Raw genomic sequence first — 20,519 nt, 5'->3', positions numbered from 1 at the left:
CAGAAGTATTATCTAGAAGAATGAAAACCTGAAAACAAACTAAATGTTCAATATAAAGGGAATAGAGACTTCTGGTCAAGATAGTAAACGCGGTATCACATCCTCCCACAACCACATCAAAGTTACAACTACACTACAGAACCATCATTCAAAACCGCCTGAAATCAAACTGAATGGAAGTCCTACAACTACGAAATTAAAGAAGCCACATTGAGACTGGTAGGAGGGGCAGAGGCGGACGGGCTTGTCTCACACCCATGCGTGGCAGATAAACATCGGGAGGATAGCCCTGGCCTGTTTGGCTCAACGGTTGGAGCATCAGCCTGTGGTCCAGAGAGACCCGGGTTCGGTTCCCACTAAGGGCGCGTACCCCGGTTGCAGTCTGTCCCCGGCCCTGGTTAGTCATGCGGGGTGTAGCCACTCAATGTGTCCCATTCACGTCGCCGTTTCTCTCTTTCTCTCTCCCCCTCACACTCTATCTGAACAAAAAATGGAAAAATGTCCCTCAGGTGAGGATTAAAAAGAAAAATCAGGAGGATACCTCGACTGGGAAGGTCCTCCCTGAGGACTGAGGTGTCCGGGTCCCACATCAGGCGCCCTGCTCAGGGTTCCAGTGCCAGGAAGAGAAGTCCCTATAACTTCTGGCTAGAAAAACCAGTGGGAACTGAGGCTCAGGGAGGCTGAGGCGGCTGGAGCCCCCAGCAGCTCCTCTTAAAGGGCCTGTACATGGAATTATTGGACTCACTCCAAGATTGTAGGGGAGGCAGCTCCAGGGGCGCCAGAGACATACAGGGAAGAACTGAGCTGTTATGCATTGCAGCAAGGGCCGGGGAGGGGGCTTTCTCAGGAACAAAGAGAGGGGGCTTTCTCAGGAACAAACGTACTGTCAGAGGCCTTTGTTCCTTTGGTGAGCCCTTCCCTGGGGAGGCAGACAGCTGCCATATCTGGGACTCCAGCAACCTGGCTCACATTGGTTGCCCCGCCCTGGTGATTCCCTGAGGCCCACACCACCCAAATTTCAGGCCCACCCAAGCTCTTCCAGTTGCTTTACCATAGGATTGGCCTGTCTTGGATCCTGCTTCAGGTTTTCCTAAATTCTTTCAAACAAGCAGCATATGGTCTCAGCTAGCCCCATACCTCTCGTTAAGTAATACACAGAAACAAACACAGGGAGGCAGCCAAAATGAGGAGACAAAGAAACAGGTCCCAAATGAAAGAACAGAACAAAACTCCAGGGAAAGAACTAAGCAAAATGGAGATAAGCAACCTAACAGATGCTGAGTTCAAAATACTGCTTATGAGGATGCTCAGTGAACTTAGTGAGAACCTCAGTGAACTTAGTGAGGGCCTCAAGAGCATAAAAAAGAACCAGTCAGAAATGAAGGATGCACAGTCAGAAATGAAGGAGACACTAACTGAAATAAAGAATAATGTACAGAGATTCAATAGTAGAGTAGGTAAAGCCAAGAGGCAAACCATCGATTTGGAATATAAGGAAGCCAAAAACACCCAATCAGAAGAAAAAGAAAAAAAAAAAATCCCAAAAAATGAGGGTAGTGTAAGTAAGGAGCCTCTGGGACAACTTCAAGCGTGTCAACATTCGTATCTTGGGAGTGCCAGAAGGAGAAGAGAGAGAACAAGAAATTGAAATCCTATTTGAAACAATAATGGCAGAAAACTTCCCTAACCTGGTGAAGGAAACAGACATACAAGTCCAGGAAACACAGAGAGTCCCAAACAAGATGAACCCCAAGAGGTCCACACCAAGACACATCATCATCAAAATGCAAAAGGTTCAAGACAAAGAGAGATTCTTAAAAGAAGCAAGAGAAAAGCAGTTAGTTACCTACAAGCGAGTTCCCATAAGACTGTCAGCTGATTTCTCAAAAGAAACCTTGCAGGCCAGAAGGGAGTGGCAAGAAATATTCAGAGTGGTGAAAAGCAAGAACCTACAACCAAGATTACTCTATCCTACAAAGCTGTCATTTAGAATCGATGGCCATATAAAGAGTTTCCCAGACAAGGAAAAGTTAAAGGAGTTCATCACCACCAAACTGTTATTATATGAAATGTTGAAGGGTCTTTTTGAAGAAAAAGATAAAATATATGAACAAACAAAATTGCAATGAATACATATCTATTGACAATAGAATCAGAACAGAAACATTCTCATAGATACTGAGAACATTTTGTTGGTTGCCAGATGGGAGGGGGGGTTGGGGGAATGGGTGAAAGAGGTGAAGGGATTAAGAAGAACAAATTGGTTGCTAGACTGACATATTTTAAAGAGAAGGGGACTAGGAAGAAATAAACCAAAGAACTTATATGCAGAACCAATGGACACAAGACAACAGTGTGGAAAAAGGAAGGAGAGGGGCGGGAGTGGGGAGGAGGGGTTTACTGGGGGAAAAATGAGGAACATCTGTAATACAGTCAACAATAAAGATAAAAAAAAACATTAAGGGAATAATAGAACTATGGTACATTATACAATAAAATACAATTTGGCCTTCAAAAACGATAAAAAAAAAAATGACACCAAGAAATCCACCCCAGCCCAGCACGTAAATTAATACAACTACTTTAGGAAGACAATTTGACATTAGCTATTAAAGCGAGAAACTCCTACCATGCTCTATCCTGAAAATGCTCTAGAGAAACTTCTGTGCACGTACTCCAACACCTTGACAATATGTTCATAGTCCAAATAAGAGAATGGGTAAATGAACTACATACACTACAGTGTATGACTATACAGTATGAATGAACCAGAGTACTGTGCTAACAACAATAAATCTCAAGAGAACAGTGAATGAAAAGAACAAGTTGCAGGAAAATATAACAATCACTTTATATAAAGAGATCCTTAAACATGCAAAACATAATATTATACATATGGCAAACCTATACAGTCAGGTAAAGGAATAAAAAACACAAAATGCAGCATGGTAGTTATCTCTGTGGGTGGGGTGAGAATGAATTCAAACAGGGGCCTGGAGAAGACTCAAAAGTACCAGTAATTCACTGTTTGTTTAACTGGGAGGTACATACACAGGTGTTTCTTTTGTTATTCTTAAAATTATCCGTTTTAGCCCTTGCCAGATTTGCTCAGTGGTTAGAGCATTGGTCCGTGGACGGAAGAGTCCCGGGTTCAATTCTGGTTAACGGCACATATCTCGGTTAGTTAGCTATTGACCCAGGTCGTGTGGATGGCAACCAATCGATGTGTCTTTCTCACATCGATGTTTCTCTCTCTCTGTCTCTCCCTCCGTCCCACTATGTCTGAAGATAAATGTAAAAATACTCTCGGGTGAGGATTTAAAAAAAATAAATATCAATTGTGTTACAATACCCTTTTGTATATTCCATGATCAGTAATAATAATTTTAAAAAGAAAAAGCAAGAAGCAGAAACTGAGTATAAACTATAATGCCTATTATTTTGAGGGTATATGTTATTGGTGTGTTAATAAGTAAATATGCCAAAATGTTAGCAATGCATCTTCCTTGTTTGTAAGGTTTAAGAGTTTGTTTTCATTCATACATTTCAACAGAGAATATGTATTTATTCTGATGACTGCAACACATAGTCAGTTTTTTCTTTTATAATGAAAAATGAAGGGGGGATAGAGGGTATGCTGGCTTAATCAGGGAGATCATTAAAAAATATTAAGGCCCTGGCCAGTGTTGGCTCAGTTGGTTGGGTATAATTCGTGTAGCAAGAAGTTGCCAGTTTGATTCTCAGTGAAGGTCACATTCCTGGGTTGCAGGCTCTATCCACAGGGGGGGGCCTGTAAGGATACAGTCAATTGATGTTGTGCTTTCACATCAATATTTCTCTCTCTAAAAATCAATAAACTAAAACAACAACAAAAAACCTTATGGGTATAGATTCAAGAGAGTGAGAGAGAAATGGACTAGAAGTGAAAAGAAATGTGGGAAAGTTTAAAATATATATATAGATATATATACATTTAGTGCTGTATCTAATAGATCCCAAGAAACAAAGGATGGTAAAAGAAATGATTGCCTGTCTCCTTCATGATTTCTCACCTGTATCGTCCAACTTTTACCCAGACAATTTCCCTGTAATGTGGCTTTTTGCCTGCCTTGCAGTCATTGCAATACCAGTTTCCTTCAGGGATATCAATGTTCAGGCATTCTCGATGGAAAGCAGCAGGGCAAGAATCACAGCAAAGAAGGCTACCTCCTGCAGGAATAAAAAAAAATCTGACACTCAGGACATAAGGCTACATATCCAGACCCAGCTGAAACAGCTTTTCCCCAGCTCTCAACCAATTTATATCCTTCAGCCAAGGGCCTACAAATATAGTTAGGTATTCAGAAAGACTTTCCTACAAGAGTGTTCCCTTTCCAATATTCCTGAACCATGCCCCTGAAGGCTTGTTAGGTTAAGAGCAAATAAACATGAGATCTTATTGGCAAAATTAGGTTAGGGCAAACCTCTAAAAGTCATATAAACACATATATACATTTCTTCCTCTTCACTAAAAGGCAACACATAAATAAAGAATATCAGAGACACACAATGACCAGTGCATAAAGAGCACAAGCTTCAGCTGATGTTAGATTTAAGCTCTAAGATCATATGGCCTTGGAGAATTCACTTTTTGTTTTGCTTTCCCTCCCTTTTATTAATTTATCGGGCTGACAAAATTATACAGGTTTCAGGTGTATAAATCTACAATACATCATCTGTACACTGTATTATGTTAAGCACCCCAAGTCAAGTCTTCATCAGGAATTCACTTTTCTTGCTGAGCTGTAATTCCTTCAATGGTAAGGTATCTTCTACAATGAACAATATATAAGCACATCTGTTTGAGGGGTAAGCAAGTCATTTCCTCTTTTAAAATTGCTCATTTCTGCCCAGTTAGTGTGGCTCAGTGGACTGAGCATCTTCCCATGGACTGAGATGGTCTGGTTCGATTCCAGGTCAGGACACATGCCCAAGAGTTTCAGGCTCAATCCCCAGTGTGGGGCATGCAGGAGGCAGCCTACTGATATTTGGATTTCTCTCTTCCTTCCTCTCTCTGTAAGGAATCAATAAAACCCTGGCTGGATTTGCTCAGTGGTTAGAGCATCGGCCCGTGGACCAGTGAGTCCCGGGATTGGTTCCCGTTAAAGGCATGTACCTCAGTTGCAGTTTGTCCCTGGCCCCGGTTGGGGTAGTGTGGGTGCAACCAGTTGATGTGTCTTTCTCACATCGATGTTTCTCTCTCTCTCTCTCTTCCTTCCTCTCTCCCTCCCACTCAACCTGAAGAGGAAAAAAAACAATCAATAAAAACATATTAAGACTAATGTCATTTTGGACTCAGACCGTCTACTTTACAGATGTTCTGAATAAAATTCTGTTCCTGGGTCAAAAAAAAAAAAAGAAAAAGATAAAATCCCTTACTTTTTCATCTTTTACTTAATGTTTGGCACTCCCATGACACCTATGAATCCTTTCCAAATTAACATTTATAAATGTATACATTAACACATAAGCTAAAAAGGACATAGACTATATTAAAATATAATGATCAAAACCAAAAAAATCAACAAAGAACAAAATATAATGATTAACAAGTTAAGATAGGAGATTAGTAAGTTCTTTGTAATGCATAAATAACAAGATCTAGCAGCAAGCAATAATAAAATTTTATTGGTGGTGGTGGGGGGGGGGGAATCACAGGTACTAATGTGGTTTGTTGGCTAAACTTCAGTTAGATCTAAGTTCCCCCCTCTCCATTCAAGTTTTCAGATACCAGGTTTATTATATATATTGCAGTGACAATAAATATTCACTTATTAAAGTTTTTCACTCAAAGTGACTCAATTTACATGCTTGAATCTAAAATCCTTATGGCTACAGATAAATAAGGAATTTCAGGTAAAGGGGATTCATATTTAACAAATATAATAAATGTCACTAGCTCCGTGGTTAGAGCGCTGGCCCTCACACCAAAGGATGTCAGGTTCAATTCCCAGTCAAAGGCACATATATGAGTTGCAGGTTCAATCCCTGGCCTAGTCAGGGTGCACGTGGGAGGCGACCAATGATGTGTCTCTCTCACATCAATGTTTCTCTCTCTTTCTCCTTCCCTCCCTTTACTCTCTCTTTAAAAAATCAATGAAAAAAATATACTCAGGTGAGATATTTTTATTTTTTTATTTTATTTTTGTTAAGATAGAGTGGGAGGGAGAGAGGGAGAGAGAGAGAGAGAGACAGAGAGAGAGAGAAAGAAACATCAATGTGAAAGGGATACATCAAGTGGTTGCCACCCACACAACCCAACCAGGACCGGGGACAAACTGCAACCAAGGTACATGACCTTAGCAGAAACCAAACCCGGGTCTCTCTGGACTGCAGGCCAATGCTCTAACCGCTGAGCCAAACCAGCCAGGGCTGGTGAGATATTTTTAAAAATAAAGAAAACAATATTTGCTTTAACTGAGGCCAGAAGTGAGCATGCTTCAAACATGCTAGACTCAAGCATGTAACTCCAAGTTACACCCTGAAGAATTAATAAGGGGTAAAACCTTAGTAAGGTATACCTCCACATCTATCTTTTTTTAATCCTCACCCAAGGATATTTTTCTATTTTATCTTCAGATAGAGGGGAAAGGAGGGAGGGAGAGAAAGAGGGAGATAGAAACATCAATGTGAGAAGGACACATTGACTGGCTGGTTGCCTCCCACACTACCGTGACCAGAGCCAGGGACAAACCATAACTGAGGTATGTGCCCTTGACCAGAATTGAACCCACAACTCTTTGGTCCTCGGGCTGACGCTCTAACCCCTGAGCTAAACTAGACAGGGCTATCCACATCTATCTTGGTCTCACTGTGCCTCCTTCATCTCATAAAATTCTATGAAAAACTTAATATTGCAACACTATTCTTACATAATTGCTATCTGTGCTTTTTCCTTTTCTCAATAACCTAGACTTGACTCTTAAAACAATATTTAGGGTATTTTTTGTTTTGTTGGGCCCAGGGATGTGTGCTTGGGACCAAACTCTTGTTTTAAATATAGTGTTGTATACCGGAGCTCAGATGTAGAGTGAGATTTCATTTGTAAAGGTCTGTTGCTACAAAATAAGTTTGAAGTACTTGTTTACTTAATATATATAGCCTGTACTCTATGCTCTGAAACGCATTTATTCTTGTGTACTTTGTGGGTGAGTCAAATAGTCCTCAGGCCGGTGTGGCTCAGTGGTTGAGTGTCGACACATGCACCAAGAGGTCACCTGTTCGATTCCTGGCTAGGGTACAGGCCCAGGTTATGGGCCTGATCCCCAGTGGGGGGCATGCAGGAGGTAGCCAATCGATATTCTCTCTCATCGACGTTTCTACTCTCTCTCTTTCTCCCTTCCTCTCTCTCTAAAATCAATAAAGAAAATATAAACAAGATATACTTCTTCTGCCCTGGCCAGTTTGACTCAATGGTAGAGTGTTGGCCAGCGGATCAATGAATCGAGGGTTTAATTTCAGCCAAGGGCACGTACTTCGGTTTCGGTTCATCCCCATCCCTGGTGAGGGTTGTGAGGGAGGCAACCAGTCAATTTGTCCCTCTCACGTCAGTGTTTCTTTCTCCCTCCCTCCCACTCTATCTGAAGATAGACAGAAAAATATTCTCAGGTGAGGATTAAAAAAAAAAAAGATATCTCTTCTTCACTGAGTTGTTCACTCTTTTTAAAATTATTCTCTCAAAATGTTCATACCCAGACAAGTTTTCATAAAATTGTATCACTAGTAAGTAGATACTAAAAAATGAAGTCAGGAAAATTGTTCCCCAAAACTTACTAATCCACAAAATGTAGTCGATTTGAAAAGGAATGAAAAAAATAGGTAAGAAAACTAGGCCACCCTCAACATCAGAAGATAGTGGAGCAATGTCCATATCAGTCTTAGAAATAAAACATGGAGCCTAAACATTAATAATAACCTAATATGTGCTTCTAATACTCAGGCAAATGTCAAGTAGCCTCAAGCAGAGAATTAGAGCACCTGTTGGTGCTTCTTAGAAGTTCAGACAACCAAGAAAACAATTCAGAACAATAAGCACCACAGTAAATGAATACCAAATCCTCTACTAACTAGCAAATATCAGGAAAGAAAAGAAATTGTATAGAAGGATACTATTGACTCTGTTTTAGAGGAGAAATATTTTTAAGTTGAATATATATATATAATTACTTTTCTTTCATTCTATAAGACCTTTTAGTAACATTAATACCCATTATAGTAAGAAAATTCATAAATTTTTTTACCTTCCTTTTGTTTCTTCCATTTAAAATCATGTAAACTTTTTTAAAACACAATTATACCATGATATAATCTTGTAGAACTGTTTTCTATCCAGTTATATGCAGATGTGTGGACTAATATCACTTAACATTAAGCAATGTTGTTTTATTCTGATGGTGAGATGGGTGATTTAAGGTTCGTTTTTTCTTTTTTTCCCTTTATTTTCCAGCTTTACTGAGATATAGTTTACGTATTACATTGTATTAAGTTTAAAGAAAAGAAATTGTATAGAAGGATACTATTGACTCTGCTTTAGAGAAATATTTTATATATATATATATATAAAATTACTTTTCCTTCACTCTATAAGACCTTTTAGTAACATTAATACCCATAATGACCTGATATATGTATATATTATAAAATGATTACCACAATAAGATTAGGTAACACATCCATAATATCACAGCTCAATTTTTTTTTGGTGGTGAGAACTTCTAAGAACTACTCTCTTAGCAACTTTCAAATATGCAGTACTGTTAACGGTAGTCACTATGCTGTACATTACATCCCCCAAATTTATTCATCTTATAACTAGAAGTTTGTACCATTTGACTACCTTCCCTCATTTTCTGAGAGTGAGTCAGTTTCATTTTTCTTGTCTTTTTCTTTATTGCTTCAATTGTTTAACATTTTAATAAAAATCAAGTCATTCTTCAAAATAAAAATAAAACCTCTCTATATTGGGGAACAAAAGCAAGTTTGAAAATTCTGCTATGTTATCATTAATTCAGGACATTAATTCCCAAAATTTCTTCTGGTGGCAATGTAAAGGAAAATTTTTGTTGCAATTAAAGTATTGTAATTATCTGCCTTGGCCAGATGGCTCAGTTGGTTGGAGCACTGTCCCATACAACAAAATGCTACAGGTCTGGTACCAAATCAGGACAAATACATAGGCTATGAGTTTGATTCCTAGTCGGGGCAAGTATAGGAGGCAACCAACGTTTGTCTCTCACATTGATCTACCCCCACCCCTAAAGTCAATGAAAACATATTCAGTTGAGGATTTAAAAATATATAGGGTGGTTCAGTGGACTGAGCATCCTCCTGTGGACTAAGAGGTCCCAGTTCAATTCCTGGTCAGGGCACAGGTCTGGGTTGTGGGCTCAATCCCCGGTAGTGGGGATGTATAGGAGGCAGGTGATTAATGTTTTTCTCTCCTTGATGTTTCTATCTCTCTCTCTCTCCCTTACTCTCTCCCTAAAAGATCAATGAAAACATATTTAAAAATAAATAAATAAATGAAAATATATAGGGTATCTCAAAAATTGTATACATAGGCTGGCTGTTGTAGCTCAGAGGTTGAGTGTCAACCTACACATCAAGAGGTCACCGGTTTGATTCCTGGTCAGGACACATGCCCAGGTTGTGGACCCCATCCTCAGAGAGGGGTATGCAGGAGGTGGCCAACTAATGTTCTTTCTCAGCAATGTTTCTATCTCTCTCACCCTCTCCCTTTCTCTCTCTCTAGAATCAATAAAGAAAAAAAAATTTTTTTTTTTTTTTTGGTGATATGTGCCCCTAGTGGGAACCAAACCCGGAACTCTCTGGTCCGCAGGCCGACGCTCAACTGCTAGCCAAACTAGCCAGGGCAAGAAAAATTATTTTAAAAAAAATGTATACACACTATGAATAATTATAAAGCCAGTATTTATTAAAATACATTTCATTTTCAAAATGTAATAGACTCTGCAGACACACTGCATACATTTTACTGGTACAGCCTGTATATACATTGTATTAACTCTTTTTAGACTATTCATACATCAAGAAGTTACATCTTACCTTCTGAGCATACAAAACACCAGCTAACGTTAACGTGCTCATGATTTCGGCAGCCGCGCCTGGGTGTAAAATGATTAGGACAGATGATACTATTAGATGCAAGAATTTTTGACCCAGCAGCCAGGCAAAAGTCATTGGCATGATATGCCACGGGGCAGCGGACACAGCGCATTAGCCGACCTAAAAATATGAGAAGCAGGAAGAACAGGGAGGAGAAAAAGAAAAACAAAGAGATTAAATATTTAACATGCGAGTTATTCAAGTTTATTTGCTAGTACTTTGAAAATGTCACAAATAGAAGAAGTACTACTAAGGTTGGTGATTCTAAACATCCAATGCACTAAGAAAAGCTCAGGTGGGAGGTATTGTGACTTCAACACAAGAAGTCAGATCCCACAACTATAAGTGAACCTAACTCACCAAGGAAAGCCCTTTTCAAACTACAGCCCTGACTCCTAGGAAACCTGGAATCACATGCAGACTAAATGGGAAGTGGAGATGTACACAATCAAAATAAAAGGCCATCTGGAAGGAATCGTATAGCTTGCTTTTGTTGCCTGGTGCTGTGATTATTGAATGAACTCCTCCACCTCTTACAAATGAAATATATCCTGTAAATACTTCGCCACTAAAAATCATTACCAAACCACTAAATGTAATCTACAATAACAACTGAAAACAGGAAGATGCCTGATTTAAAATTGCAATTTTGATCAAACAAGTTAAATCACCATGCTTAGGATTAATGAGATCCACAGGGCATAGAAATCAACTTACAAAAGGTATTGCCAAGTCTGATTCAAAGACTGATTTTTTTTTTTTAAATCCTCATCAGAGGACATTTTTCTATCTTTTGTTCAGATGGAGTAGGAGGGAGGGAGGGAGGCGGGGAGAGAGAGAGAGAGAGAGAGAGAGAGAGAGAGAGAGAGAGAGAAAGAAACTTCGATGTGAAAGGGTCACATAGAGTGGCTGCCTCCCGCACGACCCAATCAGGGCTGGGGACAAACTGCAACCAAGGTACATGACCTTAGCAGGAACCGAACCCAGGTCTCTCTGGACCGCAGGCCGACGCTCTAACCGCTGAGCCAAACAGGCCAGGGCAAGACTGATCGTTTTTTTTGTTGTTGTTTTGTTTTGTTTTTTTTATCCTCACCCGAGGATATTTTTCCATTTTTTGTACAGATAGAGTGGGAGGGAGAGAGAGGAAGGGAGAGAGAGAGAGAAACATCGATGTGAAAGGGACACATCGAGTGGCTGCCACCTGCACGACCAACCAGGGCCGGGGACAAACTGCAACCGAAGTACGTGGCCTTAGCGGGAACCGAACCCGGGTCTCTCCGGACCGCAGGCCGACGCTCTAACCGCTGAGCCAAACTGGCCAGGGCAAGACTGATCGTTTTTAAAAAGTCAAGACTCCCCGACTGGTGTGGCTCAGTGGCTGAGTGTCGACCCAAGCACCCAGAGGTCACAGGTTCGATTCCTGGTCAGGGCATATGCCCAGATCGTGGGCCTGATCCCCAGTGGGGAACACACAGGAGGTGGCCAACTGATGTTCTCTCTCATCGATGTTTCTATCTCTCTTTCCCTCTCCCTTCCCCCTCTCTAAAAATCAATAAAGAAAAAAAAGTCAAGACTGCTAAATTTTCCTGCTCAAACCCCTGTGGGTGAAGTAGGGGTTCTTTGGGCACAAAAGCATTTAACAGTAGGGATACAATATTTGGCTTTTAGGAAAATCAGTAAGAAACCCACTATTATTGAACAGAAAGTAGGAAAAGATTTTAAAACTTGAGTTTATCTATATCCACCTGTAGTTTTAGAAACCTTAGCTCTCAATCTAACTATGAAGCAGAAAAAAGCTTTCAAAATAGGAGTTTTTGCCCTGGCCGGATTGGCACAGCGGGTAGAGTGTCGGCCTGAGGTCCGGAGAGACCTAGGTTCGGTTCCTGCTAAGGGCACATACCTTGGTTGCAGTTTGTCCCCAGCCCTGGTTGAGTCGTGAGGGTGGCGACCACTCGATGTGTCCCTTTCATGTCGATGTTTCTCTCTCTTTCTCTCCCTCCCACTCTATCTGAACAAAATATTGAAAGGACGTCCTCAGGTGAGGATAAAAAAAAAAATACAAGTTTTCATTTAAAATAACCAACAAACAAAACCAAATCAACACAAAACAAAAACCTCAATTTTGACCTATATGTATGTCTAGATGATATCACATCTGACAATGCAGATATAAAGGGCCCATGGGAGAAAAATACACTTTGGTCTAATGGAGTAGGTAAGAGGTAAGAAGACAAGCAACAGAACATTTTTTCAAACTAAATCTCACAATAAAACCAAATATTTCATATATTTAAAACAACCATGTAACATTAGGGCTCCAGAAAATACCAAGTGATGACTATTTAATTAGTCCATTACTCTCTTCTCCCTCACATAAAATACTAGTACTCTGCAAAAGCTAAAGAGGTCATGAAGAGACATACCAACTCATACCTGGAAACATCCATTGCCAATGAAACTAAGATTTCACAAGGTTGGACTGGTTTACATGAAAAACCCATACCTTTATTTTTTAAAATTTTTTTGGTACGTGCCCCTAGCAGGAACTGAACCCAGAACTCTCTGGTCCGCAGGCCAATGCTCCAACCGCTGAGCCAAACCAACTAGGGCGAAAAACCCATACCTTTAGATGCAGAAACACTGGCTGGATTAGCAGCATGGCAGGTTATACAGATGTGGAGGGAACACCGGAAGCCCTTGTTCTGAACAACAGTGGGTGGGTACTTCTGGACACACTCTTCATGGTAAAACTTTCCACACAAGGGCAGAAGGCACCTTTTAACATCTTCCCCACTCTGTTTACATACAAAACAGGTATGGATTCCTAGTTAAGAGAAAAAAGGTAAAAAATTAATACCAATTCAAGAATTCACCCAATGCTAAATCATTACCTGAAAACTTATTGAGTACACATTTCTGCACCAAATTCCACTATGGGGCAGGGAAAGCGGTGGGGTGGATGGGGGTAGGCTGGGTGTAGGGTGTATTCCTACCTCATCAGGTAAGTCTGTAATACCAACTGGCTGTCCTACATTTCAACTTGATTCTGACACATTTCCCTGGAAATAACATCAGATCCCACAGGTTAAGGGCTCAGACCTACAAGACTGTCATGCCCATGCCCCCCTCCAGACACTAATTGCTGAGTCCAGACTGTCAACTGTACTTCTGAACAACTAACTATAAATCAGAGGTTCCAATGATCCCCTTTTCAGGTTCAATTAATTTTCCAAAGCAGCTCACAGGACTCAGAGAAACATGTTACTTACTCTGGATACCCATTAAAGCTGAAACGCCATTATATATAAAGTAGGTTTTCCAAATACGTATATTAAAAAACTGAGAAATTATTTAGTTTACCTGTTTTTACTTATGTAGACACATTTGTGTAATTAAAATAAAGTCTCTATGATACGTTTAATTTCACAGAAAAGTTTTTTAAATGTATTACTGTAATTTTAAATGTATACTGAATTGGTCTCGTAAATTTGTGCATTCACCAGTCAATGCAACTAAACAAATGTAGATGGCTGAAGCATGGCTTAGCGTACATCAGAACATCAGCAGGCAGGCATTAAAAAACTGCTGCAGAAAGCCATGCCAAGGGACAACACAATCAATTATGGAGCTCGATGCAGTGCAATCACAAACTATCCATTTGCCAAACAATGTTTATGAGTGGAGACTTCTGAATTTAAATATGCAGACTATAGTTGTAGATATGTAATATTTATTTATGTCAACAAAATTACCACAATGTTTTTTCCAACATATGTGCTACTCGCTAAAATGTGTAAAAAAATAACAGTGAGTTAATAACAAAAAATAACCTGTTAATTTAATTACAGTATAAGCAAATCTTGGTTAAAAGCGTTTTAAAATTAACAGGGTGTTAGATTTTCACATATGACATATGGACTGGAAATTCTGTCTGTTAAATCCGAAGTCCTTTAAATCAAGGTCTGCAAAATCGATATTACTGTAGCTCAGGAACAGTTAGATGGAGGAGCTACACAGGGCAAGGTAGGGGAAAGAAAGGGCTCAGAGCTTCTATGTCCTCTCCAAGCACACAATTCTCTCAGAATCTCCACATGTTCACCAACGCAGAAGATTTCTGAACCCCATCCCCTTTTGAGTTTTGATGGAAGATTCACTACATAGGCATGATTGGGGACTATTTCAACTTCCAGCCCGTATCCCCTCCCCTCTAGTCATAAGGTTGGTTCTTTTTTTTTTTCATTTTTTTTTTTTTATCCTCACCCAAGGACATTTTTCCATTTTTTGTTCAGATAGAGCGGGAGGGAGAGAGAGGAAGAGAGAGAGAGAGAGAAACATCGACGTGAAGGGACACATCGAGTGGCTGCCACCCGCACGACCAACCAGGGCCGGGGACAAACTGCAACCGAGGTACGCGCCCTTAGCGGGAACCGAACCCAGGTCTCTCAGGACCGCAGGCCAACACTCTAACCGCTGAGCCAAACCGGCCAGGGCAAGGTTGGTTCTTTTTATTTATTTATTTTTTAAGTTTTATTGATTTTCAGAGAGAGAAGAAAAGAGAGGGAGTTAGAGATGAAAAAATTGACATGAGAGCGAAACCTTGATGGGCTGTCTTCTGAACACCCCCTACCAGGGATAGAGCCCAAAAACTGGGGCATCTGACTGGAAATTGAACAGGGTCCAGTGCAACAATGGTTCGATTCCCAACCAACTGAGCCATGTCAGCTAGAACAAGATTGTTCTACTGGCAACCAGACCCCACCCTAAAACGGATCCAAAGTGACCTCATTAACATAACAAAAGACATACAAAGGACATCTTTGTCACGCCCATCACTTAGAAAATTCCAAGGGTTTCAGGAGCTCTATGCTAGAAACTAGACAAAGACCAAATACGCTATTTATTTTAAATCACAGTATCACAGTAAGGAACTTTATAATAGACTGATCAGGTTTACAACATGACTAACTCAATATTAACCTGTTAACCAGGGAATAACCGGGGAATTCCCTTTTTACTGTATGCAACGGTTAACAGTTTAATATCACTATTAAGTGGGAAACTGACAATACATGCTTGCTAACATGAATAGGAAGTAATAGGAAGTTCACATCACCTTGCGAAAAGAAAACTGACCTGAAACTAACCCAGTCTCTAGATATAACTACACGTTTCCATGTTAAAGGGTAACCTCAAGGATGCAATCAACTAAGCTTAGAATGTAGAAAAGTTAGTAGGACAAATGACAATGAAATTACAGAGTGAGCCCTGGCTGCTGTGGTTCAGTGGTAAGAGTGTCAGCCCTTGCATCAAAGGGTCTCAGGTTCAATTCCAGTCAATGGCATATGCCTGGGTTGCATATGCCAGGACCCATACTGGAGGCAACCAATTAATGTGTCTCTCTCACATCAATGTTTCTATCTCTCCTCCTTCTCTCCCTCTCTGTCTACTCCTCCCATCCTCCCTAAAATTCAATGGAAAAATATCCTCAGGTGAGGATTAACAACAAAAATAGTGTGCGCAAGAAGACACACAAATGGTCAACAGATATATGAAAGATGTTCAATCTCACTAGCTAATTAGGGAAATGCAAATAAAAACTACAATGAAATACAGTGTTGATAATGGCTATTATCAACAAAACAAGTAATAACAAGTGTTGGAGAGATTGTGGAGGAAAGGGGAACCCTCATTTACTGCTGGTGGGAATGTAGATTGGTACTATGGAAAACAGTCTGGAGGTTCCTCAAAAAATTAAGAATAGAGTTACCATATAATGCAGCAATCCGTCTCCTGGATATCTACCCCAAAAATTCAAAAACATGTATTCACAAAGATATATGCATCCCTATGTTCACTGCAGCATTATTTACGGTGGTCAAACATGGAAATAACCAAAGTTTCCCACTGAGGACTAGATAAAGATGTGCTATATATACACAATGTAATACTGAGAAGAAAAGATGAAACACTGCCATTTGCAACAACACAGAGGGACCATAAGAACATTATGTTAAGTGAAATCAGTCAGAAAAAGGGAGGTGTGGAGGTTGGGGGAGTGGCACTGAAGTGAGCCTAATATATGATGAAAGATGGTTTAACTTTGGGTGGTGGGCACAATGTGCAATATTCAGATCTCATATCATAGAAATGTACACTTGAAATCTATTAACCAAAATCACCCCAATAAATTTAATTAAAATAAATAATAGCTCGGCTGGTGTGGCTCAGTGGTTGAGCACTGACCCACGCACCAAGAGGTTGCCAGTTCAATTCCTGGTCAGGGCACATGCACAGGTTGTGGGACTGATCCCTGGTGGGGGGCATGCAGGAGGTGGCTAATCGATGTACGCTCTCATCCATATTTCTATCTCTCTCTCTCTCCCCCTTCCTCTCATTCTAAAATCAATAATGAAAAAAACATTTTTTAAAATAAAATAATAAAACTCATGACGACGAAGAAAAATAATAGGGTGAGGGGGACAGTAATGTTGTCAATTAAGAGACATCGAAAATACAATACAGCCCTGCAGGTTTGGCTTAGTGGTTAGAGCGTCAACCCATGGACCAAAGAGTCGAGGCTTCGATTCCGGCCAAGGGCATGTGCCTCGGTTGTGGTTTGTCCCCGGCCCTGGTTGGGGTCGTGTGGTAGGCAACCAATCTATGTCTCTCTCTCTCTTTCTCTCCCTCCCTCCCACTCATTCTGAAGATAAATGAAAAAATATCCTCAGGTGAGGATTTAAAAAAAAATACAACACAGAGCCCAGCTGGCATGGCTCAGTGGATTAATTGTTGTCCCATGGACTGAGAGGTCTGGTTCTATTCCCAGTCAGGGCACATGCTGGGGGCTGCAGGCTCAATCCCCAGAAGGGGGCATGCAGGAAGGAGGCAGCCGATCAATATTTCTCGCATCGATGTTTCTCTCTCTCTCTTCCTTCCTCTCTCTCTAAAAAAAAATCAATGAAAACATTTAAAAAACACACAGAGGTCTTACTTGGATCTTGATTCAAAACACTATAAAAGACATTTTTGAGACAGGTGGGAAAATTTCAAAATGGGGCCAGTAGGAGATGACACACAGGAATTACTCTATAATTTTGACACACATTGGATATATGTATTTTTTAAAAGTTGTAACTGTTAGACTTTTTGAAAGATATAGGTAAAATGACCCAGAAAGAAAGTTGGTAACTACTGAAGCTCAGTGATAAATACATGGGGATTCTTTACACTGTTCTCTCTAATTTTGTATATGTCTAAGGATTTCTGAAATAAAAATTAAAAAGAAAACACAACCTACCTCTGTCTGAGAAACAATACAATGTAAGGGAAAAACTCAGGCTTCAGAGACTAAACATGAATCCTGCCTCCAGCATTTAATGGAAATAGGAGTTCATTAAAATAATCTACCTCATTTTTAAATAATAAGGTTACCCAACTTACAAAGATTTTTAGGAAAAATTAAAAATGCATTTAGACCCCTAGTCAGTTTGGCTCAGCAGTTAGAGGGCTGCCCCACAGACCAAAGGGTCTCAGGTTCAATTCCCAGTCAAGGTCACGTACCTGGGTTTGAGGTTTGATCTGCGGCCCCGGTGAGGGTCCTGTGGGAGGCAATCAGTCAATGTGCCCCTCACACATCAATGTTTCTCCCTTTCCCCCCCGCACTCCCTCCCTTCCACTATATCTAAAAACCAATGGAAAATAAATCTCAGACGAGTATTAAAAAAAGAAAATGGAAAGAAGCAAACTATTGCCTGATGCTGAATAACTGGCACCAATATTAATAAATGATGGCATGGTCACCCTACTGTAGGAAAACAAGGTGAGCCATAGCAATGAGAAATGACTCCTTCGTCCGGCCAGTGTGGCATAGTGGTTGAGCGTCGAACCATGCACCAAGAGGTCGTTGGTTTGATTCCTGGTCAGGGCACATGCCGAGGTTGTGGGCCAAATCCCCAGTAAAGGGGCATGCAGGAGGTGGACAACTGATGTTCTCTCTCCCTCTCACTTCCTTTCTGTATAAAAAACAGAAATCAATTTAAAAAAAAAAGAAAAAAAAAATGACTCCTTTATTGTCCATTATTAAAACTAGGTTAAAATTCCGTACCCTCAAAGATAATAACCACTCTTTACCCTCACATCATATACAAAAAGTAATTCAAAACAGACCTTAGACCTAAATGTAAAACCTAAAACTATATAAAATTTTCAAAAGAAAATCTTTGTGAGCACTGAGTTAAGCAAGATGTTTTTTTGTTGTTGTTTTTATCCTCACCCGAGGATATTTTTCCATTTTTTGTACAGATAGAGTGGGAGGGAGAGAGAGGAAGAGAGAGAGAGAGAGAAACATCGACGTGAAGGGACACATCGAGTGGCTGCCACCCACACGACCAACCAGGGCCGGGGACAAACTGCAACCGAAGTACGTGCCCTTAGCGGGAACCGAACCCGGGTCTCTCTGGACCGCAGGCCGACGCTCTAACCGCTGAGCCAAACCGGCCAGGGCTTTTTTATGTTTTTTTTAAGCAAGATGTTTTAGATATGACACCAATGTAAAGTCCATGAAAAGAACAAACTGATAAATGGGACTTTATCAAAATTAAATACTTCTAATCTTCAAAGGACACCATTAAGAAAATAAAACAAGCCCTGGCTGGTGTGGCTCAGTTGACTGAGTGTCATCCTATGCACTGAAAAGTTGTTAGTTCAAATTTCCCCGTCAGGGCACATACTGGGGTTTTGGGGCTTGATCCCCAATAGGGGGTATGCAGGAGGCAGCTGATCCATGTGTTGCTTTCACATTGAAGTTTCTCTCTCCCTTCCTCTCTCTCTAAAAAAATCAATAAATAAAAAAATCTTAAAAAACAAAGAAAGAAAAAGAAAATGAAACAAGCCACAGACTGGGAGACTAATCTAAAAGGGAACTTGCATCTGATAAGGGACTTGTATTTGGCTCAACAGTGAGAGGGGTCAGCCCGAAGACCGGGTCTATGGGTTTGATTCCCGGTCAAGGGTACATACTTGGGTTGCAGGTTTGATATCTGGCACCAGTAGGGGTTGTGGAGGAGGCAACCTATCGATATGTCTCTCTCACATCGATGTTTCTCTCTCCCTACTCTCCTTTCTGCTCTATCTAAAAATTAATGAAAAAATATCCTTAGGGGAGGATTAATAACAACAAAAAAAGACTTCAACAGACACTTCTTTTTTTTTTTTTATCCTCACCCGAGGACATTTTTGGATATTTTGATCAGATATTGTGGGAAGGAGAAAGAGAGAGAAACATCGATGTGAAAGGGGCACATCGAGTAGTTGCCACCCGCATAACCCAACCAGGGCCAGGGACAAACTGCAACTAAGGTATGTGCCCTTAGTGGGAACCGAACCCGGGTCTCTTGGGACCGCAGGCCGATGCTCTAACCGCTGAGCCAAACCGGCCAGGGCAACAGACACTTCTTAAAAGAGATTGGCAAATAAGCACATGAGATGCACAATATCATTCACCTTCAGGGAGATGCACATTAAAACCACAATGAGATAATCCACTAAAATCTGTCAGAATGACTGAAATTAAAAAGACAGACAATACCAAGTGTTGTAGAAGATGTAGAAGAACAGAAACTCTCTTACACTACTAATGGAAATGAAAATGGTACAAACATTTGGATGTTTCTTTAAAAATTAAACATATACATCCCATATGATGTAGCTATCTACTCTTATGTATTTACATAAGAGAAAAGACAATGTATCCATATAAAGAACTCAACTCCACAGCAGCTTTATTTATAATAGCCCAACCTGAGAACAACCCAAATGTACATCAATAGATGAACAGATAAACTATGGTACATCCATACAATGGAATACACTACTCAACAATGAACAGGAATGAACTCTCAATACTGCAACAATCTTGTGGAATTCAAAAATAACTATGCTGAGTGGTAGTTTCAAGGTGTATACATACACACAAATATTAAAATTTAAATTGTATACTTTGTGCAGTTCCTTGTACAATTATACCTCAATAAAGCTGCCCAAGAAAGAATGAACTACAGATATACAGATCAACATAGATGAGTCTCCAAAACACATTATGCTGAGCCAGACACAAAAAAACTACATACACTTTGATTCCAGTTATATGAAACACTAAAAAAGAATAAATCTAATGTGAGAGTAGATCACTGTTTGCCTGAACTGGGGAAGGGGGTTGGAGGTGGGGGTGGGTTGGGTTGCGTAAGGGTTGACTGGGACCTTTCTGGAATGATGAAATGTTCTAATCTTACCGGTGGTTGTGGTTACATGGGTGTATAAATTTTATCAAAATAAACATTAAAATAGGTCCAGCATTT

General features: G+C 40.2%; 1 protein-coding gene across 15 annotated transcripts in view; it reads right to left on the bottom strand.

Moving 5' to 3' along the window:
* The window catches only part of NSD1 (nuclear receptor binding SET domain protein 1), a 185,577-nt gene that overhangs the window by 27,035 nt on the left and 138,023 nt on the right, over positions 1-20,519 (bottom strand). For all 15 annotated transcript variants that reach the window (XM_036239591.1, XM_036239589.1, XM_036239603.1 and 12 more), the window contains 3 exons: positions 12,788-12,988; positions 10,105-10,284; positions 4,053-4,209 (listed from right to left, as the gene is read on the bottom strand). In XM_036239591.1, coding sequence (XP_036095484.1) covers positions 4,053-4,209; positions 10,105-10,284; positions 12,788-12,988 — 538 coding nt within the window. The remainder of the gene's footprint in view (positions 1-4,052; positions 4,210-10,104; positions 10,285-12,787; positions 12,989-20,519) is intronic.

This window comes from Molossus molossus, unplaced genomic scaffold (genome assembly GCF_014108415.1).
Source record: "Molossus molossus isolate mMolMol1 unplaced genomic scaffold, mMolMol1.p scaffold_m16_p_4, whole genome shotgun sequence".
NCBI classification, from domain to species: domain Eukaryota; kingdom Metazoa; phylum Chordata; class Mammalia; order Chiroptera; family Molossidae; genus Molossus; species Molossus molossus.
This window is presented reverse-complemented; position numbering and strand designations above follow the sequence as displayed.